Source organism: Barbus barbus (assembly GCF_936440315.1).
Source record: "Barbus barbus genome assembly, chromosome: 26".
Lineage (NCBI taxonomy): Eukaryota > Metazoa > Chordata > Actinopteri > Cypriniformes > Cyprinidae > Barbus > Barbus barbus.
The window spans coordinates 28208811-28235843 of NC_136754.1; the positions used below are offsets into that span (position 1 = coordinate 28208811).

Below are 27033 nucleotides of genomic sequence, written 5' to 3' on the forward strand. Positions count from 1 at the left end.
GGAGGATTGGGTGCATGTCTTGTTTACCTGAGGAAGATATGCATTATGGAAAGAACGCAGGCTGGAGTGTTATGCTCTGGACAATGTTCTGCTGGGAAACCTTGGGTCATGGCATTTATGTTCCTTTAACATGTACCACCTACCTAAAGATTGTTGCAGACCACAAACACCCCTTCATGGCAATGGTGTTTCCTGTTGCTGTGGCCTCTTTTAGCAGGATTATGCACCCTGCCACACTGCAAAAATAGTTTAGGAATGGTTTGAGGAACAAGAGTTCAAGGTGTTGCCTTGGCTTCCAAACTCCCCAGATCTCAATCCATTTGTGTAACGATAATTAGTTTAATCCAATCCATGGCCTCACCTCACAATTTACAAGATTTAAAGGAATGGTGAAATTAAAATTATCATTTACTCACCCTCAAGCCATCCATTTATATGTCTTCTTTCAGATGAATACAATCTGAGTTATATTAAATAATACCCTGGCTCTTCCTAGATTCGTAATGACAGTGAATGGTACCTGACTTTTTGAAGCTCCAAAAAGCGCATCCATCTATCATAAAAGTAATCCATACGACTCCAGTGGGTTAATGAATGCCTTCTGAAGTAAATCAATGGGGTTTTGTAAGAAAAAAAATCCATATTTAAAACTTTATTAATCTATTATCACTGGCTTCCAGCAACTGCTGTACGTGCGTTCAAGAGCGAGTCGAGTTACAACATATGGCAGGATGTTTGTCTGAAAGAAGTAAGGCACCTACACCTAGGATGGCTCGAGGGTGAGTAAATTATGGGATAATTTTCATTTTTGGGTGAACTATACCTTTAAAGGGTCTGCTGCTATTGCCTTGGTGTCAGATGCCACAGGTCACGTTTAGAAGTCTTGTGGAGTTTATGACTCGATGCATCAGAGCTGTTTTTTTAATCCCGTTTTATTAACCAGTGTCTTTGCTGCTGACCTTCGATGTTGCAATTCAAGCATACTAACAAGCAAAAATTTACTTTAGATAAACTAACATTTGTGCTTCTTTTTTTATAGCTGAAGAGTGATCTTCTCCTGCATGAATGTAATTTTCTTTCAGCCTGAGGTGAATTCATTTCACTTATGATGCAAAAAGGCTTTTACATTAGAATTTTTTTAATATTAAAAACAAAGAAGCAAGCCATGCCCAGATTTAAACATTAACGCAAAAGTAACAACGCATTACTTTCCATAAAAAGTAACTAAGTAACGTAATTAGTTACTTTTTCAGGTAACTAATTAAATTGTAATGCATTACTTTTAAAAGTAACTTTCCCCAACACTGGACATCACAATATAATAATTCTGTCTATTTGTGTTGTCTGTTTACCGAGATGGTACTATTTGAAAGCAAATTGTATCTTATTTCATATTTGAATTATTACTTTTTGAGAACTGCTTACTCTTGCCTCAAACAGAACAGATTGATATTTATATTTTAATAAGGTGTAAATGCATATTATAGATTGTCTTGTGAACTATTCACCCAAATCTATGTTTTGACATTAAAAAAACTGACCTCGTAATATTTTTAGTTAAAATGTCATAAATTGCGCTTTCAGTAAAAAAGATAGACTTGCTTTAGACTGTTCAGGCAATCTATCTGCTACACAAAATGAATTCAATAAATATACTATAGCTAAATCTAAATTTGGAGGATCATTTATACCATTGTTATGTATCACCATATTATCCAGCTCTATGGATAATAATCTATGTTAAAGATGGTTTACATTATAGGCAAAACATTTTGCCTTACTGTAAAGCTTCTTTTAAAAAAGATGTGTATTGTGAAAAGAGCTATACAAATAAATTTGACCTGACTCATATTATGAGTCCCAGACCATTTACAATTTTTTTTTTTTTTTTTTTTCCAGGTGTTCAAATTCGGTATGAGATTATAACAGCACTGGTGTGTTATCTTTAGGGTTGTATGATTTTTCACCACTTGGCTTTTTCCATCATGCTCTCTCACAAGAGTCTTTGCTGCAGTTCTGTCACTCAGCGCTCTGGGGCTTGTTTGCCCCTTTTTTATTACTGTCAGCACTTCATATTACCCGTGACATAACCATCATATGCATTTTCCGTGGTGAGGGTTGAACTAAAATGGTTCATTACACACTCTGGAGGTTCTTGCCAGGTTCCTTAAAGTTGTTGTTTGTTCTAAACTCTGTTGTCTGTCTGTTCAGCATATTTGTGATTAGACCTTGCAATAAAGTGTTTATGAATAATGGATGAGCAGCAGAGTAGGTTTCAAAGATGAATCTGAGACACAGGGAAAGCCACAACTCAGTGTATTGCAGTAAAGCAAATGATGCCCTTGTCTGAGGATTTACTGAGATTTGTCTGAGAAGTTCCTGCATACTGAAAACACATGGCTGTAGTGGTTCTCACATGTGGCACCAAATTAATGTTATGAGTTTTGGTTACACATCACTTGAGGTGAGTGCGGGAGCGTCAGGTGCCTCTTCTCTCTTTTACCTCGGGTACCAGCTAAGGAATTTCACCTTAACAGTAAAAGAACAATCAAGGAAGTAAATAAAGTGCAAATTGGAGGAAGTTTGTCAGCTGATCAATCTGTAGGATTTGTAAGATATCTGCAACTTGTAGAGCCTCATTTTAAAATTTTATTAACAAAAAACAGACAAGAGTAAAGGTCATTGCACACTGAGTCCGAAATGTTCATCCAAAATGTTCGCACGTTAAAAAATAAATACGACCTCACGTTGTGTCAATCACGTTTGCACATTGCCTCCGAAACGTTCGTCCATCAAAAAAAAATTCGTATCAGGTTCGATTTTCTGAGTTTTCACATCCGTAGCATGCATTTTGATAGGAAAGGATGGGGAATACAGAAAAACGCATGCAATGACCTTAACTAACACAGCTACAAAATGAATACCTACTTATGGATACATTTCCTTCAGTTCCTTCTCCTCGAGAGCTTTTTCTGAATGCAAAAGACATCTGTTTATGTTGTTCACAGAAACACGATCAAACTGAATTGCAACTTTTCCACACCGCTGTGTGGAAATGGGGTTTCAAACTTTGCCATTCTCTCTGCTTGCTGTCCACTACATTCCATTCACAAGCTCAAGATCATGACCTTCTGTTAAACAGTTCTTTGCATGCACCATAACGGTAAGTGTGTGCATGTGAGCTACGAAATTGTTTGGCTCACGAACAACATGATGTCAGAAGAGAAGAGATCATTTGGGAAAAGAAAAGGCTCCTGTGGGAGCGGAAAGGTCAGTGGATAACATTAAAAACCTGATGTTGTTCGTAGCATGGGAGAGAGATTATAGAAAACAGATGTGAAGAGACACAGCATAACTAATCACACTCAGAACCCTGACAGTTTGAGATATGGAGTACCAAACAAAAGTTCGGGAGGAGCTTGTTTATCATCTGCTTACATCACTCCCGTGACCTTCAACATCCGTTAAAATCTTGAAAGTTTACTTTTTTATTTTTTATTTTACTTGCTGATAATATTGAAATAAAATGCCACTGAGAGTACATTTTTATGACTATTTTCACTTTTAAAAAGTCCACTTTGTAACAATGTCAAATTAAAAGTTTTAGTTTAAAGTACATTTCAAATCATTGTTTTAATAATCATTTGTTGTGCTTTAAAAAGGTACATCTATTTTGATGTGTTGACTGACATATCTACATGTAAAGTACTTGATTATAATTTGAACTACAGTTTATTTGGCATTACATTTAAAGTTAATATTATTTCAAATGTACGTTTAAAAATTGCAACTTCATTGCAAATGTGTAATTGTAATATTTAAATACACAATATAAAAGTTTCAATAGAAATAACTTTTGAGTATATTTTAGTTCACCATACCTGCTTGTAAGTACATTCAGCGGTACACTTTAACTGTATTTAAAAGACAATATAAGTAATTATGAAATTACATATAAAGATGTACTTAAGTCCTAAATGGGAGGGGGGGGGGTAAAAATCACTCTTAAATTCACCTAAATGCCACGTTTATGTTCTGATCCATGGACTCTTATTTTGATATGTATGTTTCCTACACTGTCTGTGGGTGCTTCTCATTTCTTATTTGTGGCTCCTCATTTCCTTTCCTCGCATCTTAGCGCCACCCCCCTTAGGGTATGAGGGAAGGATGCAAGGAAATGAGGACGGAGGAATCAAAGGATGAACACTGGAATATTCTTGACCACTCATGCATCACATAAAGCGTCATCAGCTGCACTGAAGGCGTCTGCCCTTATGTTGTTAAATTCGTTATTTAAGGCATTCATAATAAATATTAATAAAGCAAGATGCTCTCTTGAAATATATGACATGTATGGTTTACTTAAACTGCAAAGGTAAAATATAAATGTAAATTATTACGACAGATGTGAATGGGGAGGAGAATTTATATGTGCATCAGTTTTGCGAGTTGCAGAAAGTCAGAGCCATTCTGCAGATTAGAGTTGACAGATTCCATAGAAAATCGCGGAGTATATTATCATCAAAGACTCTGATTCTATCCAGTCTGAGGATATCAAACATGTTTGATATTTTCAGCCAATATTGCACGTTGTTTTTATTTGTCATGTGTTTCCAAGCAAAAAGGCGCAATCAGAACAACTTAAAAGTCTGGTAGTGAAGTGATCCTCAGTCGTTTAATGTATGATGGCCAGTTTTTCCTCTGTGATGTTTACGAAGTTGGTAAGTATATGATGCCCAGTGTTTTAAAATCTGTTCAGATTTTAAAAGTTGTATAATGTATTCTAGCCATAGCTACACATTTGTGTACACCTGTGTCACATTTTGCATCTTGTTTGTTCCCATGTAAATATAGCTCTTAATTTCATCTCTTCTCCTTGCTTCCACAACCACCCAATGACAGAAGAACGGACCTTAAAATGGATCTAACAGCAGTACAGATCCTCCTCCTCTCACGTGGGGATTGCTCCCTTGAAGACCACACACAGGATTGTTTCAGATCTGGCCCACCGTCCACTACAGCAATGACAGCCTCTGCATGCTTTTCCGTGCGTGACTCGAAGCTTAGAGGAGAGCATGTCTGCTCAGAGTTGGTCCTTGAGGGATGCTTAGTGAGTATTTGAACTGGGTACTCATGCATTGTGCATCTGCCTTCACAATATTTGTGAGAGAGAGAGGAGGATCTCAACCCCCCAGTGTCTGCAATAGTCCCAGCACACCCTCCTGAGCTCATCCAGGCTCTCCCCAAGCCTGCAACAGATCCAGAGCCACAGCCCACACCCACCATGGTCACAGAGCCAGAGCCCACACCCACAATGAAGCCAGAGTCCATTCCCAGTGATCGTCTGCATCAAATGGTAATTGACACGGTTTGAGGGGTTGGGGGGGTCAAATTAAATGTGAGGTGGCACAAATCAGATCCGAGGGATACCCTTCGGTTGAAATCTTGTTTATTTTAGATTGCTTTCCACGCTGAAAATCGCATTCCAGGGACTAGTCAATTAAAATGTCTTAATTATGAATTTGTTTCTCACAAACATGCAGCTTTTAATTTCATGTGGATTATTGTGATGTTTTTATCAGCTGTTTGGACTCTCGTTCTGACGGCACGGATAGCCTGAGGGTGAGTACATTTTCATTTCTGGGTGAACTATTCCTTTAAATACAGTTGCTTATTTTGTCTTTTGGTGTGCACTTAGTGAGTTTATAACTTGTAGTGTTTATAGTAAATATCTGCAAACAAACTACACAGCAACACTCAATGTCACTGCACCACAAAAACAAGTCTTCACACACACACACACACACACACACACACATGCACAAGTCCTCACACACACAAGACAGAGTTAACAGTCTCGAACATAGACAAAGCGAACTTGCTTTCAGCGAGTCTGGGCTTGCTGGCTGTGTGGTCTCTCGGCTGGCAAGTCAGGGTCCCCAATTACTTCAAATGCATGCCAATCATTCCCCCCAGCTGTTGACCCCAAACAAAGCCTTTTCTCAGACACCCCCCCCCCCCCCCCCCCCCCCAGCTGTCTACCACAGTAACCCAAAAGAAAGACAGATGTGAGGAAAAGTGTGAGTTACTCGCACAAGCCAAACAAAAACCTTCAAGGAGTCCATTCGTGTTTATGATTTGGCTTGGAATGTACTTCTTCAATTCTCTGGACAAAAACATGGCAATTCTAGCCAGATTTCAACAGATGTGTCAGCAAGATGGATTTAGCGTTAGTCCATGATGTTCGTTCAGACAGAGCTTTTTGAGATGCTTTAATGACATTTCACACATCACAATGAATGTTATAGATACCAGAAAGACAGCAAGTAAATCGTAATTGCACAATATCTGCTCAGTGTCAGTGAAATGAACCTGTGGCCTCCAACCCTGACCCCTGTCTGAGCTGACTTTGTTGTCAGAACAGTTCCTCCAGGAGGTGAGGGCCCTGAGAAACACTCCACTAGAAAAAGAACACCTCCTCTGTTGGGTACTGAAAACACCTCCTCCTACTCCAGGGGTAGGAGAACATCTCCTTCAGAGAGCTGATGAATTTCAGGTTGCAGTGCTGGAGTCCCATCTACAGTTTGGCTGGCTTGACCCAGCAGGAAAGCAACAGTGGTAGATCCAGCCAAGCAGCAGTGGCAGCCTGTTTTACATCTTTCCGCCCCCACGTGTGGCAGCCAAAAAATCCTAATGACTCCTTTCATAATGATCACGCTCAAGCGAATGTTTACCTGTGGGGTGCGGTTGGCATTGCAGGTTAGCGATTACTGGTTTGACAGGTGGATATATCGTAAGACTTGCTGGATGTGTTTATTGTTTATGAGTTTTCTGAATTGTGAAGGAATTGTGGCAGCTGTGAAGAAGAGATAAGTATACAGGTCTTGTGTATTATCTGAGAGCAGTAACTGGTTAATGTTTTTATGTACTCTAAACTGTACTGCTTGCATTTCTACTTACTATTAGACAGTATTTATTTTATATGTACACAGGTTTGACAGCAATTTGAATCTCAGTGTCCTCTTTAGAGGTAAAGAAGTCTCCCAAAAGATGCATTTAGCCAATATCTTCACTGCCATAAAAAGTCACAAAACTGTCAAAGTAAAATAATGTGCATTCAATGACAATGCTTTAATAAAACATTTTCTGTCTCTGTTTGGAAGTCACACATGGAAAATTATCTGAGAAACATGGAACCATTTTATATATATATATATATATCAAATATATACTGTATATATGAACAACTGCAAGTTTAAGAATGAACGTGACTAAAACCTAGTGTTAAATCACTTATGACTTTTCCATCTTTCTCTAAAATTCTTAACACAAATTTGACAAAAATGCATTGTAGTCAGTTCCATGATTATGATTTTTGGGACTGCAATCAAAAAAAATGATAATGGGTTAAATACAACCCAGGGCTGGGTAAAATATGGATGAACCCAGCGATTGGGTTGTTTAGACCCAGCAGTTGGGTTACTGCCCAGAAGGTTGGGTTACACATTTAACCCAAACGTTCTTTAAAAACAACCCAGCATGTGTTCTGTCCAATATTTACCCAGCACTGGGTTGTATTTAACCCATTATCTTTTAGAGTGTGGAATCAATCAGCACCACTAAATGCAAGTCAGCATACAGAAACTGCTCTATACGATGACAAATCTTCATGAACACAGTCTGCACCCCTAAAATTATCTGTGAATTCACCAGCGAACTGTCTGCCTTGCAAGAACAAAGTGCTCCCAAACAGCAAGAAGATGACGGGACATGACGGCAACAGTTAAGTGACACACACAGGATGTAAACGAGTCACCATGACCTTTAAGAGTCACTGTGGGCTGTGGCTGTCTAATGAGACTTGCTCTCTGGATTCCCAACACCAGTCACTGGCACAATAGCTGAGATGTTGAGAAATATCACGTTGTAAATTTGTCAGTTCTAGTCACAACAGAACACAGAAAAACTGCAGATGTACACACACAGGATGGCTAAAAATCAATCGGACACGGATAGTCATTCCAGAATGTTTGAAACATTTCGCAAAGAAAAGTGTTTTCCATGTGTTAATGGGGCCAGATGGATGAGGATGACATGTTTGTTCACTTGGCACTAATATTTTGTTTGGCAAGTTCACATGAGTACTTGAAATCATTAACAGAGTTGCCAGTCTACTACAGCTGTAACCAGGTGTAATATCTAAAGGAAGAGTTAATGGACAATACCTAGAACATCCCAAAGGAAAGCTTAATTTCTTAGGGGATTTCAACGTCATTGTTGTTTGTCTAAAATTTATTTTAAAATGAGCCAGTCTTAAGTAAGCAAGCAATTATTGAGATACACTACGTGTAAGTGTATGAGTTGGTGTTTATCCATGAAAAATAATTGACACGATGCTGTGGATTGTTGCTAGACCATTGCTAAAGAAACGTCTCAAGCTCACCTGCCAAAATCATGCATTAAGTCTTGGAAATGTAGTAGTACATCTTTCCTCAACAAGATGCATGAGTGGAGATATCGTTCATGCCTGTAGCACAAACGTGTGGGACAAGGCATTTAACAAAATAGTTTTTAGTTTAATACCTGGTCTTAGCAGAATCTGATGACAAATTAATTGAATAAAAATTGAATCCACTGATGTTTGAATGTAGAATGTAGGTACCGTATTTTCCAAGTCACACCAGGTCAAAAGTGCATTGTTGAAAGAAAAAGCACAGGCAAGTCGCATTGGTGTGAGTCCAAATTTATTATTACTTTCAGAAATAATGTATAATACCAGTAAATAAAAATGAAATGCTTACAAACAGAAAGACTATAAACAAGCATTTTATTTCCCTCAACTCCATAGCAAATCATTTTACTTAAACGATATTCAGAACAGGAATGAAAAATGTAAGTATAAAACAAACATAAAGTATGGTGTCATTCATTATAATCTATGAACACCAAGCTAAAACTAATTTATTCAAAGCGAAACTGGAATTACACTTTATTTTGATGGTCAACTGTAGTAACTCTGCAACTACATGTCAACTACCAGTCATTAAAGTATTAGTATAGCATTATTAGACAGTTAGGCTATATGTGACCCTGGAGCACAAAACCAGTCTTAAGTCGCTGGGGTATATTTGTAGCAATAGCCAACAATGTATTGTATGGGTCAAAATTATACATTTTTCTTTTATGCCAAAAATCATTAGAATATTAAGTAAAGATCATGTTTCATGAAGATATTTTATAAATTTCCTACTGTAAATATATTAAAACTTAATTTTTGATTAGTAATATGCATTGCTAAGGACTTAATTTGGACATCTTTAAAGACGATATATAAAATCAATATTTAGATTTTTTTTTTTTTTGCACCCTCAGATCAAATAGTTGTATCTCGGCCAAATATTGTCCTGTCCTAACAAATCATTCATCAACGGAAAGCCTATTTATTCAGCTTTCAGGTGTTGTATAAATCTCAATTTCCGAAAATTGACTCTTATGACTGGTTTTGTGGTCCAGGGTCACATATGAACTAAGTTGACTATAGTTGCAAAGTTACTCATAGTCAGTAGACTACAGATATCTGAAGAAAGTGTTAGCAGATATTAAGCAGATGGTCTACTAATACTTTAATGACTAGCAATTGACATGTAGTGACAAAGTTACTTATAGTCAACAGAATGTCTAATGAGGACCATCAAAATAAAGTGTCTCCCAAAAATGAAGCTACCTGAGTGTGGGAAATGCATTATACAAATAAACTTGGGCAAATATACCTCACTCATTCATCAGGAATCCAAAAATTTGCACTTATAATAATGGCATTATATAAGTTGCTTTGGAACACACAAGTCTCAGCATGTTTCAGGTGACAAAAAAGTGACATATTTTTAAGAAATTATGTTAACTTGACAAATATACTGTAGACATAGTTTTTCATATTTTTGTGATCTCTTTTGAAATACAATTGAGGAGTCACTACTGAGGTTGTTTTATTTGTAAACTAACCTGAGAAGCAGCACAGCAATAGTCTCCAGTCACTCTAAGTAATCTCAATGGTGAAACAATATTAACAGGGCAGAATATCTTAGAAAATAACTTAACTATAAATGTAGTGGTTGTAGAGTAGGACACACACAGTAGGTTGGTGCGTACAGTACCGTGCGTGTGGTTAGCATTAGTAAGAGGTTTAACCACGGGGCTCGGCACAGGTCAGCTGCTCAGCGATGGTGACTGTGTGACTGGCACAGCATGGGTGCACCACAGAGCTCCACATGACTCTACCTATCGACCTCACACCATGGCACTGAGAACCCCAGCACCCAGTGACAGGTACGAGAGCTGCTCCACTCTCTCATTTGGGCTTCCACTAAAAGCCTTTTCTAAAAGCATGCAAGCATAGCCCTTAATGATGTGTTTTGCCTGACCATAAAAGCATAAAAATGGACTCGAGAAGATGGGAATCCTAACATGCTTTGACTGCGGGGCTTAGTAACGTAGCATTTATGGTTCTTATTGTAAGTTGCGTGACAATATAATGACACAGCGTCTATGACACTGATTCTGTGGGTGCGCTGATACATTGATCATCTTCATTCCAAATAGAAGACCAAAATGTCTTTTACAGAACCAATTAATCTTAAAATGACAGCTGTATTAGTTACAGTTATTTATATTTGCTGCTGACAGAAATTATATAGCTTTTTCTACATATTAGAGACTCCCGTAAAGTCTAAGTGTACCTTGTACTATAGTTACAAGTACTGCAGCTGGTGCCTTGAGGAACCAAAGACCAGAATGCATTTCACAGAGCCAATTAATCTTAAAATGCAAGCTATATTAGTTGGTTATTTATATTTGCTGCTGACAGAGATTATATATATTTTCCTACATATTAGAGACTCTCGTGAAATCTGACAACTACCGATGCCTAGAGGAACCAGCTGAAGTACTTGAATCTTCATATAATATATATATAAAATATATATATAATAATTTAGCAGTATATTGTTCCCCAGTTCAGTCTTAAAGACTGATTCATGCGCGTAAGCTACCCTAGCCAAAACCATCTATTGAGACATTCATCTGTGGTTGTGTGTTTTTGTTTGTTTGTTCACATTATGCAGGCATTGCGGCTTTAACAGACCAAATGAAGAGGCAAAAAAGCTTTAATTAAAACCTCCAAGTTTGATGCAAGCATAATGAAACGGAAAAAGCACGAATTTGAGGTACATTCTTGGTTTGCCTTGCCTACTGTTTTGACATCAACACCCAGTCCACGTAATAAATGTGCATGTATGGTTCATAACTCAGGGTTTTTACAGTCATCTTATGGTTTTTCAGTCATCTAATCTTGGCTGTAGTTACTGATCATTTTGGCCCAGAGTCCACCCAAAGCCCTTTGTGGCGGAAAACAGCCTGTGGTAGGAGACGGAAAACACATGACATGGTAGTGCCACTAATTAACGTCATTTCATCAATCTTTGACCACCAAAAGCTATTCAGATTCCATATTGGCTTTCCGGTTTTGCCTGGCAATGCGTTCCTGTGTGCGGTGCCCATCACTGCATTCCCAACAACAGCCTACATATCTACAAAACACACCGCTGACTGGGTTATGGCAGAAGCGGACCCGCCCTCTCTTAAAAAATCGAGGCAGACCTCCAAACTGTGGTTGGAGCCATACTACCAGAATATTGAGCCGTTTGGATGCAAGTGTGCCAAACACATTTAAAGACATTCCCCAGAGCAATAATACCATATAATCAAGGCAGGGTTGGGATGACTCCTGCGGGAGAAGCCATTCTCACAGCTTGTTGAGAAAGCCATTGAGGAAAAACAAACCGGTAGAAATATAGAGACACGGATTGATGTTTTTCAAGTGGTTACTTGAAATGTCACGACAGCCATAGAAATGTTCATAATCGTAAGTGCGTTTATAGTAGAAACGTTACACTGTGTTAAGCTGTCCAGCAAGGACACACACCTCGGTGGAGTTGCACCTTTAGAAAAGACCATCACGTGTCTGTTAAGTGAAACACAGTTTAAGTTTGATGTAAAGAAAACATGCATATGATTCAGTCAAATGTCTGTGGGTGTGTATAGGAAGTGGTCACATGTGAGGATCTTCAGTTGCAGACACTGCTATTCTCTGGCACTGAAAGGCGATCCACCACAGCTCAAGCAGCCGCTCTCATCAACATTCCCGAGCCCAAGTCTAGTCAGGAGATTTAATCTGAAGTCTTATGCAGTGAACTGCTTCTGTACAGGGGCTTTCCTGAGAGTCGCGGCCAAAAAATGCCATCGCAAACAGATCAAACTGACCACAACTACCTTTGAATAAAACTGCTGCTCTGTTGACCTTCTCCATGTATCCTCGTCACGTAGCTCTCTGTGCTCATATCTGTTTTTGCCACTCATTTCCCACTGTGCTAAGGTTTCATAAAGCATCAGCTGATGATTGAAGAGCAGGGTGCTTTTACAGTAGTGACTCCACCCCCTGGTGGAAACATCAGGCACTGCAACTGCTGCTGCACCTACTGATGGACAGGTCGTGACAAAATATGACTCATTATTTAGTTAACGAAATCAAAATAAATGACAGATGAATACATGAGGAGTGATGCACATTTTTCACTGCAGATCTACAAATGCAAAAGGCAAGAGTCTGAGTGTTTCCTAAAGAAATACTGTGGGAGGTTTGGGCCTGTTCTGACTGGGTTCTAGGGGCCAGAACTACAACAGAACCAGAATCGGTTGAGCCCTTATTACAGGGTTATAATGCACATACACTTGCATCTTGTTGCAGCCAACATCTTCAACACAGGGTTTTGGAACATGTGAGAAGCAGCTGGTGTTAAAATAAAGTTAAAATAACACTTATCAACTGATAAAGATTTTTAATAGTTCCTTGTTAACAGGTCGAGCGCATTTCACCAGTCTTCCTTTTAAATGGCAAGTCATTCGTCATAACTTACTGTTGAGATAGCAATGCAACAGTTTTGGGCTTTTCAAATGTAAACGCATCACATAATTTGCATCTCTAGAATCATAATTTAAGTGGCAATAGCCAGCTTCTCACATATCAGTCTTTACCCTCATTTCGATTCAGGTTCCCCACGTGTGACCCCAGGCTGGCTTCCTCAGGAGATCTGCATAAACTTGTCAAAGCCAGGTACAAAAGAATCTCATTCCATGGATATTCAGGGCTTATTTTCCCCATGTTTTCCCAGCACGTAACCTCTTCCCCTCTCGTCCCTCAGGCTGTTTGAGGTGAGCTCTACACCTAGACAAAAAGTGTGTATTGCTGCAATGTTCCACCACCATTTTGTCCCCAACCAACCGAACCTGGAGATACAGCTGAAATAAACACTGGGCACCTGCTGCTACAGGCTGGAGGGGACGGCTGGTAAAAACTAAGGCTTTGCATTCTTGTGGCCAGGATGACAATTTCAGCAGCGGCTCAACTATAGGCAAGGAATCCCACCCAACCCTCAGAGACACAGACCGAGGTCAAACAGAGACTGTGTTTAAGTTTCACATATGCTCCACCGCACCGGGGAAATTGAGTATGCAACATTGATCCTCTATTTAAGTAAATCAGTGGCCAGAAGATGCATTCGCCTCACGGAAGGTATTTATTTGCACGTTAGTGGAAGCAAGTGTGACAACATGTCAGAAGGTAATGGGTTCGTGCTGTTTCTAGCACAAGGTTGAAATGGCTTGTTTGATTTGTGATTGTGTCCTTGTCTTGAGGAGTCGCCCCCCTCTTTGACTGTAGAGTTCAACAAAAAGCCTAGAAAATGACACCCATATCAGCGTTCAAAATTAACACTCATTGTGTGAGATAAGAAAGAACACCCATAGTGAAGTATATCACTAATGAGTTTCCTATAGCTTGTTTTCATGACCCGATAACATGGAAGCACAAGCAGTTTCCGTCAAAGTCAACAAAGTGCTGAAACTGGCAAAAGTTTGAGTACTTTTAAACAATGGCTCACATACGCATGACAAATTGAATGTTAAAAATATCAAGACATTTATTAGACACAGCCTCTCGACGCTGCATATCTGCTCATTATCAGACATTGTAGTTTATTGTTTTCCATTAAATGTGCCAAAAAAACAAGGGGAAAATATTCTTAAGAGGCTAACTCCAATTGATAACAATCTTTCAGATCAAATAATGGAGACTATAAATCTTTATGAAGTACTGTACTGTCCCACCCATGCGAACGCAGGCCAGCATTTATTAAATTTATTGACTTCCTAAGAGGGGGTAGAATAGGCTTAGACCCAGTCTACAACCACTGCAGCCCAACAAACCGGTTTACTGCTTCATAATGTTCAATGGGGCCTGAGGGAGCCACTCCCGCCCTGGCCCTTGATTTGCCCTAACAATATCCTCTCCTTAGCACACCTTTCACACAGAATCTTCCATCACTGTTGAGCCAAGAGAAATAATGATAGTGTCATGAACCTCTGAGCAGTTGTTGAATGGGAAAAAATGCTGTCTTGTGCATCACTACAAATTAAGCGTTAACGCACACCTGTCCGTGGATTACGTCCAATAATGTTGGATTACATGCACTCTTATGTAATTTACATATTCTGTGTCTGTATATAAAAGACTTTCATTGTAGTCAGCCTCTCTACTTTTACCTTCCAAACTTGGTTTCTAGCTTGTTGATGCAAGTGACAATGATTTAAAGACGATGATTAAAAGTTAAACACACGTTTCTTGAAACATGAAGGCGCGTAATGGAAGAATATCAATAAGCAGAAATGTACGCGTCATTGAGGAACGTATTCCAAAGGCGTTCCGCGGTATCACAATTACCTCAATTAAAATTATGCTAGGGGAATGTTTATAGGGGGAACTGGGGAAACTGTAAATTCAACACACATTCTTGAACTTGCGCTTATTAAACTTAGAGCGAGCGATGGGGTGCCAAACGAGTGTTTATGCTGGATGAAGAAATATTATCTGCGATCTGAACAGACGTTTTGGCCACCAGGTTAGAGATCTTCGTAGCTTTATTGTTAACAGCTGTTGAGAGCTGCTCGTGTCTGTTTTCATTCTTCTACAAGCATCTATGAAAAAGACAAACCTGACCGGCTAGTACCTGCCATTCAAAGCACGCTATTGAATTAAAACATTGATAAATGCGCCGGTATGCACTATTTAATGAACTTGTAAATAAGGGCAAATTTATTTAATTTATAAATAAGTTATTAATGCAAACATGCTATAATGAGAACATCACTCAGACTGAATCTGAACTCTACAGGTTGTTGCGGAGAGAAGTTTACATAACATTTCCTAGTTTGCGTTGTCTTTTTGTGTGATTTTTGATTCATAAATTTAAAATCTATCTTTAGTCTATTCATTACAAACGTGAGGCTTGAAAAACATTTAAAGTTTGAGGAAGAGTTCCTCTGCCTACCCGAAGTAAGCTGTGCACGGTCCAGGCAAGCTGATCAGATGTACTATAATGGTAAATGATAACCATCCCAGAAGAAGGTGTCCATCCAGCATTTTGTAGCGTCTCTGGGGCAGCTCATTTCGTTCGTCCTGAGTTGCTGCGTAAAATCCCTGCTTGTGAGAACGGCACTTCTTATACACTTTCTGCGCTCCGCCCATTCACTTAGAACAGAACGAGAGAGAGAGAGAGAGAGAGAGAGAGAGAACGAGAGAGAGAGAGAGAGAGAGAGAGAACGAGAGAGAGAGAGAGAGAGAGAGAGGGGGGGGGGGGGGGGGGGTGGCTGAATGGCCAGCTGGATTTTCAAAGTCTGGTTTAATTATTTGCGTTTGCTGTAATAAGAAAGCTAGATTGTTTCTAAGCATGTGCACTAATAATCGTGATACTTCTGAAATGGAGTAAGTGCACCGTTTTTCTTATATAGCCTACTGCATCTGGCTATTCTATAACTTTTTAATATCGGAGAAAATCTCTCGAGCTGATGAAAGATATTGAGCATACTCAACCAGCATATGAATATTTTCCCATTATTCATGTTCCATTATGTTAAAGGGGGTTTTTTCTCAAAAACGAAAATTCTGTCATCATTTTCCTCAAGTTGTTCCAATTCTGTGTGAATTTTCTTCCTTCTGTTGAACACCAAAGAAGATATTTTGAAGAATGTGGGTAACCAAACAATTTCTGGTCCCAACTGACTTCCAAAGTATTTTTTTTATTCAACATTCTTTGAAGAATGTTGTCTTCTTTGAAGTTCGATATAAGAAAGGAACTCAGGTTTAGAACAACATGGGAAAGAGTAAATGATGACATAATCTTCATTTTTGGGTGAACAATCCTTTTAAAGCTTACCCAGTAGAGTCAAGATTTATTTTATACCTTTCAGGACACACTGGCACAAGTTGAGCGGCAGTGAGCGAATACAGGTCTATTATTTTTGTTCAATCGTTACGTTTCGCAAGATCTAAATGAAACTTTTAATAAGCAAGAAAACAAAATGAATTGTTGGAAGTTATAAATCATGATGAGAGATTTGTTTTGGCAAGAGCGGAGGAGAGGTTGTCTATTCTTGTTTGAATGTTTTTTATTGATGAGCAAATCTGCTCTCCCTTCAAGGAGATACCAATTATTGACACGTAAAGAATGATGTGTCATTAACATAACATAAATAGCACAGATGAAACACAAAACTTGGCATGATTATCCACCACTTACACATCTTTGTTTTGGCAGTGAGTTGTTGGCGAGATAGGGATCTGTTGAGCTGGTTCCAGCTCACTCTTGGGTACACCTGGAAGGAGCCCTTGACATGCTTGAAATGACAGCCCTTGAATGCTGCAACAATATGGACCTTTTCATCACAAGGATCACAGTAGCAACAACAGGTGGGCTACTGGAAGCTTTTGCCAAGTTTCTGTTTGCTAAGATGCCTGTTCTGCAGGATCATGACACAGGTACAGGGTGAAATGGCATTACTGAGGATCTACCTGAGCAGCCACGAGGCAATGACGTCTGCTTTGTTGATGGCGAGCTCGACCTCACAAATTAAAGAACCGGAGTTAAAAGACTAAATGGCAAGATTCCATCATTCCTTTAAGCCTAGGTCTCCTAAAATCAAAATGGATCTTATTTACTTTCTTAGCATGCGTTCTTCAGTGCAAGTTATTTCAAATAAAAAAGTTTGCCGTCCACTTCTTTTTCATCTGACGACACAAATCCCTCTCATTTATCAACCCCTCCCCTCCAAGCACATGTTATATGGGTTTTCCGAATCCCATCAATTCCACTGGAAGGAGTTATGTATCCTATCACATGACCACCTAGAATACTTTACTCAAAAATTGAAATTTTGTCATCATTTACTCATTCCAAACCTGTATGAGCCTGTTTCCTTCTTATGTTGAGCTTAAAAGAAGATATTTTGAAGAATGCTAATCAAACAGTTGATGGTCTCCATTGACTTCCAATGGAGTCAAGTCAGTGGGGACCAACAACTGTTTGGTTCTTCAAAACTCTTCAAAATATCTTTTTTGTGTGTGTGTTCAACATAAGAAAGAAACATATACAGATTTGGAATGGCATGAGGGCATGGAGAGTAAATGATGGCAAAATTTTCATTTTGGGGTGAAATATGCCTTTAATTTCAAGCACAGGCCTGGACAGCAGACCGTGTTGTGCTGCTCGGAAAGACCACCATCATCTCTTATAACCTTTTGAATGAAAGCAATTTAACCAGAGATTCACATTAAATGCATCATCAAGCATGTTTCGTTAAGTCTTTTCAGACTCCAAACCTGCTTATATGGTGTTTGATGTTTTAGCGAGCACACCTGCAAGGATATACAACAAAATATGTGCCATATGTTACTGTTGAGATCGAAGACTGTAAGGGGGGGGTATGATGGATGATGCATCTTTATTGAAAAGTGATGCTAAATGTCCCAGGCCGCTGCCATCTTGTGCCAATGATTTGGAGCAGTAAAATGTTTGAAAAATAATTAAAGGAAAACAGCTGTACAAATGGATGGTTTTTATAAGAGGAATTTAAGTTCTACATACAGTAGTGCACTGGTATAAAACGAGTACTTAATAAAATGTTGAGGGGGCAGTAGCAAAACTTCACTTTTCACCCATTAGTTTGCAATATATGTTCACACCAGTTTCAATGACTAGGGTATGAGTGGAATTTAATGGAAAGAATTAGCTCATAGAGACATGTATGTTTATGTTTCTGTTAGGTATGCATGGAGATTTACTAAAGAAAAAAAAAGACAGCTGAAGAAGATGATTGACAGGCCATTTGCAATGATGTGTAAAGCCATTTCATGGTTAGCGAATAATCGAGCCTGTTGCTTTCAAGGCTTTTTTGGTTAGGTGTGTAAAATAAAATCACTCATACACACAGTGCATCCATGCCTGTAGATTTATACTTGTTTTTCCAGATCAGACATGCCCAAACATGGACCTGTAAATTATCAGAATAATATGTATACAGGAGTGATTAACCAGTGAAAAATTAATTTGCATTTTGAGCCACCACTTAAAATAGATATGGTTTTCTGTGCAAATGTCAAATACAAGTATACACAAGAATAAAAATGTATTTCAGTTAAAGCTGCAGTCCGTAAGTTTTGCTCTTTGTCGCCATCTCTGTTTGAAAACCTGGAATTGCAGTTTCTTGCGGAATTATCTTCATTACGTGGGCTGTACTCTGGCACAGCTCAAGCGCGGATGAATCTAATGTTTTGAGGTGAATGTGTAGCTATCAGTCACTGCACCGGTGTGGATATTTACTGTACTATGCAACACAGATTAGTCTACGTCTTGGAATATATGACCCTAATAAGAATTTTCACCGGATATTGTCATCTGAACAAGTAACTTACAGTCAGTCACATTTGTTCTGACCAACTGAGGAAAAAGCATTACCATAAATCGCGCTTAATGATCGGTTAGCTCATATCACATTGTCTTTTTATATCATATTGTCTTTAACCTTGTGTAATCTCAGGCTACTATCTGTAATCAGAAGCACATTTAAAACTGGAATATAATTTAATTTAATTCACATGTGTTTCATAAACACATAATACTTTCTGGATTACAATCCGCCATTAAAATGATACATTTAATTATTCTAGCTGCTGTGAGAAAAGGCTATAAATGATCCGTCACCTGCAGGATCCGCACGTGTGATAGCCTAGTAGCAGGGACAACTTCTTTATGTTTACGGACGTGACGTAATGATGCAGTGCCATGCTCGAATTTCCCACGAAAACCTACCCGTACCACTCGAATTAGAAAACATTATTATAACCTAACCGTGGTGAATCAGGCTAAAGTAAGGAGATAGTTTTGAACACTGGCTGGTTATGTACTTTCTCAAATATTGATTTTGCATCCTTTTTAACCAAAAAAAGTTATGGACTGCAGCTTTAAATAAGAATAACATAAAATGTGCATGCCCATTCAAAATGATATGTGTTTACTGAGATTCTAAGTAAAAAAAATTGAACTTTTTGTGTGTGAGCATTAGTAAAAATCATATTTAATAGCATTTGCACATCACCCCTTACACTATTAAAAAGTCTTTTTGCAAAGTTATAACTAAAACAAAACAAAGTTGGACTAAGTTGTACAAGAAAGTACAGTACTATTTTAGAATTTCTATTTCAAAATTTCCTCTGATACGAATCAATGTATATTGTGTTCAATGTGTTCCACATTTTTAGCTTTGATTTAATTATTGCAAAGAAAACATCCCTTGTGATTACCATCAGTAAGGACAACTAGGCTGGGAACTGGGTTGTGAGGTTCTTTTCATGAAATATATTCCTTATGTAGTGACTATGGCTGTGGGTATAAGTTGTAACTTCCATCCAGTTAACATTAACGCATCACAGGCAGACTTCCCTGCCAACCTTTTCGGGGCCCTGTGGTATTTTCAGGCATCATTAGTGGTTTGGGATGTGGAGGCTGACACTGCATCTGTAGAGCGGGGCTGTCTCAGGTCTCACACCTCAGACAACTGCGGAGTCATCCTCTAGTGTTTATTTTCTTTGAATCATCTGAGGGTACAACCATCACTACACCCTGGCCACACATTTACTCTCTCATCTTATAAGAAAGTTGGTCTTGGTCTTACTGTGAGCGACTCATTGGTACAAAGCCTTTCCAAAGAGAGAGAGAGAAAAAGTTTGTCTCTAGAATCTTTAATCAAAATGTAACATCTTGCTTTGGCTCTGAAAAGACTTTCTTTTTTGGCTGATGTCACCAAGCTCTCCACTCCTCCACCTCCAACCCCCTGTCATTTAGAGACCACTTTTCATGATCCAATCAATTCCAGATGGATAAAATCAAGTTTCGCCCTACATGTTTTTTTTCTCATCGAATATCCTGTTTCACTTTGAAACACGTCACATTACCGAAGTAAAATGGTTGGTTGTTTCAGTGGTCCAACATGTCAACTTCTGGTTGGTTAAGAAACGGCAATTCTGTTTAATGCTGCTAGTGGCTAAGAAATTTCACTTAAAGTCAATATGCAATGGCATTCACAAGCCAATTTACTTCCATATGCATTTATTAGAGTTCCACAATATGTAGCACGTTGGTTATTGGCCACTTTAAGTATCACCCAATACTGGATATATTGACAGTGAATAATTTATACATGCTCACTTCTCATATTTAGATTACTTTTACTCACACTCACTTAAAGTTCATCTTTAAAACACTAACGTAATAAAATAATTATAACATATGTTAAATGCACCTTACGCTATTGTTGTTACAGAAGTAGACTTCACACACGGTTATCAAAAAGAGGTAAGGTTTATTTAACAGATGAGCAATGGAAGGGGATTGCAACGGTGAGTATATAATGCAGAGACTTTGGATGAAGAGATGAGTGAATCACTGAACTGAGTTGTCTTTGACAGGAGCTCGTGGATGACAGGAGAACACCTCAAAGCGTCGCTGTACAGCTCCAGGGATTACGAACTGGGATCCAGGACACGGATGGACACAACACTCGGAGAGAACACAAGAGGTAAGCAGGCAGGCAGGCAGGCAGGCAGGCAGGCAGGCAGGCAGGCGAGAGTCCACTTCGTTTGAACGAGACCGGACGTCTGACTGTAGTGAGGTGTGTGGTTTTGTAGTGTGTCTTAATGAGGTGATGATGATGTGCAGGTGTGCTCATTAGAACTCGGGTGAAGGTGCTCACTGTGATTGGCTGGAGTGAGAGCCTGGTCGATCTGTGACAATTATGCTTGTAATGATATGAAGCATTTAGAACAACTGATTTAAATTTTTAGTAAAAGATGATGGCCAAAAGGAAAGGTCGTTAGAGGTGGCGCAAGTTAAATTTTGATCAAACATTTTGAATATTTAGCTTAGAATAATGTGAACCAATGAATTATTTACTGTAAGTCCAGTAGCATGAAAGCAAATGGGCTTGATATGATTTCATATAGCCTATTGCAGAATTCCTTAATTGCTCCTCAGACATACCAGTGCTACTCTCTTCATGCATCATAGTTAAGACAACAGGCATGTAAAGAGAATGTAAAGAATTCTTTTTAAGCATCATTTCCTCAACTTATAGATCTAGTCCAGAGGAGCCCCCATTCAAGGTGTTTGAGGAATGTGCAAGCAGAATACAGCTTTTATAGAAACCACAGACTGCTGTTTGTACAGTGTGCATTAATGGACTTTATTGCATAGAATGCATTAGTACATTACTAAGTAGTAGAGCGGCAAAGTTTGTCTATGGAAAGACCCTGTCTGTTAGTGTTATAAATATCAGTAAGCAACAATGCTTCTGCTGATATGTATTGGCATGTAGGAGCATGCCCATCTCCTTAAGGCTTTCTCTGTAGACTCCTTGTCCTCACATTACAACCTAGTTTTCTTAGTTAAACATTATAAAGGAAAAAGATTCCTGGGGCTTAAATTCCATGGCTGCTGGCCCTGAGGGAAACGCAGTAGCATAGCAATCAACCCCAACATCACAAGAAAAGAAGCTGATTGCTTGTAGTGTAAAAATGTTGAAAGCAGCAAGGTATGTTAGGTGGCAATGTAATAGTGAACACTGACCATGTTGGGAAGACTGAATCAGCATGTCTTAAATCAAAGTGTGTCAAAAGCACAAATTTTAGATGCAAATCAATACAATTTAAAGTTTCCATGCAAATGTGTTTTACAGTCGTGGCCACAATTAACGGCACCCTTTTATTTAATACTTTTTGAAACCTCCATTTGCCAGTTTAACAGCTCTAAATTTTCTCCTATAATGCCTGATGAGGTTAGAGAACACCTGACAAGAGATCAGAGACCATTCCTTCATCCAGAATCACTCCAGATCCTTCAGATTCACAGCTCCATGACGGTGCTTCTCCTCTTCAGTTCACCTCACTCATTTTCTACAGGGTTCAGGTCAGAGGACTGGAATGGCCAGCAGAAGCTTGGTTTTGTGCTCAGGGACCCATTTTTGTGTTGTTTTTGAGGTTTGTGTTTGGATTATTGTCCGGTTGGAAGATCCAAACATGGCCCATTATAAGATTTCTAACAGAGTCAGTCACTTATTGATTTTTTATCTGTTGGTATTTGATAGAATCCATAATGTCATGTGTCTAAACAAGATATCCAGGACCTCCAGCAGAAATATAGGCCCACAACATCAACAATACAGCAGTATATTTCATTGTACACATGGGGTACTTTTTATCCCTGTGTTCACCAAACCCATCTTGAGTGTTTGATGCTAAAAAGCACATTTTTTAGTTTCATCTGACCATAGAAGCCAGTCCCATTTGAAGTTCCAGTCGTGTCTGATAACTGAATATGCTGGAATTTGTTTTTGGATGAGCGAGGAGAATTTTTCTTGAAACCCTCCCAAAAAACATGTGGGGATGTAGGGGCTGTTTGACTTTTTTTTTAAGGTTTTCTGACCCCAAGACTCAACTATTTTCTGCAATTCTCCAGCTGTGGTCCTCGGAGAGTCTTTAGCCACTCAAACTCTCCTCCTCACCGTGCATTAGGACGATATAGACACACGTCCTCTTCCAGGCAGATTCGTAACATTTTCTGTTGATTGGAAATTCTTAATTATTTCCCTGATGGTGGAAATGGGAATTTTCACCACTCTAGCTCTTTTCTTAAAGCCACTTCACTAATTTGTGAAGCTCAATTATCTTTTGCTGCACATCAGAAATATATTCTTTGGTTTTTCTCATTGTGATGAATGATTAAGGGAATTTAGGTTTTGTTTTCCCTCCTATTTATATTTTATGTGAAACAGGAAGCCATGGCTGGATAATTTCATGTTCATAATCACCCTGGAGTGCTCAAAATTGTGAATATGAATGGGAATATACTTCAGAGATATTTTACTCATAAGAATTTCTAGGGGTGCCAATAATTGTGTCCAGCATGTATTTGATAAAAATATTTATTTCATTATGATATTTCCCCCCTTTTTAAATTCTTAATAGCCAATGAAAGGTTAAATGCTTGTGATTTTTTTTTAATAAAAGATCAAAAGGATTAACAATGCAGATTCATTTTCAAAGCCTTTTTTGATCATATTTACCAAGGTTGCCGAAATGTTTGACCATGACTCTTATGTAATTCATAAATTTGCTAATTCTTTTCTATTACAACATGCATGTAAAATACAACTGTGTGTAAATACATGCTTGCAAATGGAGGTTTTTGAGTTATCTCAGTGACTTGATTCTTTTGAATTAGTTCACCAAAAAGATTTCAATTCTTTCACTGACGCTGTGTTCAGGTCAGACTGTGTTACAGTCTGGATAAGTTGATGCTAGTTGTTTAAAGTCAGAGCCAGTCTGCAGATTTGAGTTGACAGATTTCATAGAAAATCGTGCAGTGTATGATGGTCACAATATGACTTCTTCCAGTGGGAAGATATCAAACATTTGATATTTTGAGCCCATTTTAGAACACATATTGTTTTCATTTTCATTCATATGTGTTTCTGTGAGAGTTTGCTTTCAGAATGACTTGAAAGTCTGTAGTGTGTGATCATCAGTCGTTTAATAATTGATGCCCAGTTTATTTTCTCAGCAACTATTTACAAATTCAGCAAGTACTGTACATGATATCTAATGTTCAGATTTAAAACACTTTGCAACAAAAAGTCCTTCAAGAACCAAACTTATTAAACTTTATGTGTGTACAAAAGCCTCCAAAGAGAGTGGTTAAGTATTCATTTGTAAGTCACTTTGGATAAAACCGTCTGCTAAATGACTAAATGTAAATGTAAACGTATTCTGCATGACACCAAAGCAGAACATTTTTCCCTTGTTTTCATTCCCTACTCATTTTCAAATTGCTCAAAAATGCAGATTCATTCACGAATATAACAGCATTATGCATGCAGCATGATTGAGACAGAAACATGAAGGTTTAAACCTTTGTCATGGACATTTCAAAAATCATTGTTAACAATTTCCGATTTCTCAAAAATGTATGTGGCCATTCGATTTGAACTTGAGATCACACTGGGAGTATTTTCATTCATAAAGTAGCCATATTGTGCTGTAGTTTTAAATATCTTTATTAAAAATGCGCTGTGCTTGTTGGATAATCTGTGTAAAGAATATTTTTTGGTAATTCACTTATGTGTTTTGAATTATTTGCATCTTTCTAAATAAGGCATTTGGCTTTGGGAACATGCCTATAATGTACAATAAAATTGTTCCAAAGCAAAGTAATGTCAAGTAAAGTAAAATGATATTACAGGTGGCCTCTTTGCTTGCACCACACAGATGGAAAGTTTTGTAGCAGCAGGCACAAACCTGTAGGTCTTTCTGTTGCAATGATGCTGGATTAACCTAAACATGTTCCTTTCCCTCATATTCCCAGTGTGTGTTGTCTATATGACAGCCAGTAGTTTAGACATCATTCTCTGCCAGAATATGTGTGCTACATACCACAAAACTGTTCACCAGACCTCTGTACTCCACCTCCTGCCATAAATTTCATCTCATTTTCATTCTCTCCTTCCCCCATTTAGTGAACTATGTGGCATCCAGTATATAGGGAACAGTGAATGAGAGAGTAGTTTTCAGTGAACAGGGGCTTGCCTACTTTGTCCTGCAGTTAACCTTATAGACCATGATTCTTAGAGCTTTGTCTTAGTCTATCAAACCTGATAGCTGATGAAAGCTTTCTGTGATCATCAAAGAAGGCACTACCTTTAGCAAAAAAAGCCTTTTCCTGCCCCTCACTGTCTCTTCAGACTCTGGGATTGACAAAGTGACAGCCGTGGGCGAGAGCTTCCAGGGAAGAGCCCGGTTTTCAAAGGCTGGGGTCAGATAAGCAGGTCAGCAAAGGGAGGAACGAGGCATCCACCCGACTGATTTCAGCTATGTAATGATTGGATGGAATAAAGTTGATGCAGATGACCGAGGCTGTAATGATCCTGATGTCTGGAGTAACTAAAACACAGTCAGATGTCGCGTTTCATCTCTTGTTTCAAAAGGTGGAGGCAATGAATAGAAAAAAGATTAATATTTGCCACAAGATTAACACTGGGGTCATTCTTGTAGGGATTGTATTTCAAAATCCATAGCAATTTCAAATGAATAATAGAAACAGTATGTGTTAAAAGTAACATGTTTTTCTTTACTACATACTCTGTGTTGTCCATGATAGTCAGTAGTTTGGACATCATTCTCTGCCAGAATGTGTGTGTGCTACTTACCACAAAACCTGGCTCATTCAGCAAGAACTCTTTGTTCTTCCTCATGACAGCATGATATTTTAGATAAATATAATGCAATAGTGAGGAAATTCATCTGAAAATAAGCACAGCGCGATAAGCCATGTCCCGGTTTCTGATGTGCAGCACCAAGAGAATGAAGTTATTAAAGCAAACCTATACATTGCATGCTGATTTATTATAAATGTTGCTCAGAAAAGGTCACTTTAAGCATAGAAACTGTGTCACCAGATCTGATAATAAACCGGCCACTTGTTTAACCACTGAACAAGTTCAGCGAAAAATGTATTTCAGTTTGCCAAAAATACTCCAGCTGGCTGGCTGGACTTAGACTAGACCAGAAGACTAACAGACCAGCTTAGACCAGCCAACCAGCTTAGGCTAGTTTTATCTGTTGTTTTGTTTTGTGTTTTGTAAAATAACTTTTTCATTTTATTTCCCATTTAGTGTTCCTGTTTTAATTCAAAGATATACACAGAATATTTTACTAAATCATACAAACATTTTTGTCATAATCATGGAAAAGTTTAAAGACTGCAGTGAGTGAAGCACAGTGGGGGACTCAGGTAGGACTGAAAAAGCAGGACTCAAATGCACTGTGAAAGAATATGAAGGAATTTGTTTTTTAACCATATTTTTTCTTACAGTTTTGCAGGTGGAAGCACCGCTCAAATTTTCTTCAGAGAAAAAATCAAACAAAAAACGAAAGCCATATTTATCAAAATTTATTACACAGCTCTCTGGAATTCTTGATTCTGATTGGTCAGGCATGACATTCTGAGGTGTGTTATTCCCAGTGCAGGGGGCAAGGCATTAAAAGTAACACGACTTCCATAATCAGATTACTTTTTCCCCAAGTGACTATTAAAGTAATGCAATACTTTTTATTTACAAGAAAATATCTTTCTTTTTTTTAAGTGGGAGTGTGAGAGAGAGGAGGCCATAAAAAGTAACTAAGTAACCCAATTAGTTACTTTCTTAGAGAGCAATATTGTAATGAATTACTTTTTAAAGTAAGTTTCCCCAACCGTTATAACAACCGTCTTCAGTAGCGACACAGAATCTTTCACATCTCTCATATCACACCGCTGCACTCTCGCTCGCTTCATTCGAACTAAACTGCTGTCATCTTGTCTATCGACTCTGTAAAATGAAACAGGAGGACTTCAGGCCTATGGTATTATATTTATTTCTTCTCAAATAAACATTATATTTCCCCATCTTTATTTATGTGTAGTTAGTGATACGACTGTACGGCATGCCTTAAATGTTCATCTTGTCTGAACATCATCTAGGTTCAAAGCCATTTGTTAG

At 38.4% G+C, this 27033-nt stretch overlaps 1 protein-coding gene across 1 annotated transcript in view; it reads right to left on the minus strand.

The window, feature by feature from the left end:
• Positions 1-15637, minus strand: part of LOC306845563 (protein Wnt-9a-like) — a gene marked incomplete at its 5' end in the record, with an annotated part of 35165 nt that extends 19528 nt beyond the window's left edge. The window contains one exon of the mRNA XM_079378433.1: positions 15441-15637. Within this exon, the coding sequence (XP_079234559.1) occupies positions 15441-15637 (197 nt within the window). The remainder of the gene's footprint in view (positions 1-15440) is intronic.
• Between the last annotated feature and the right edge of the window lie 11396 nt (positions 15638-27033).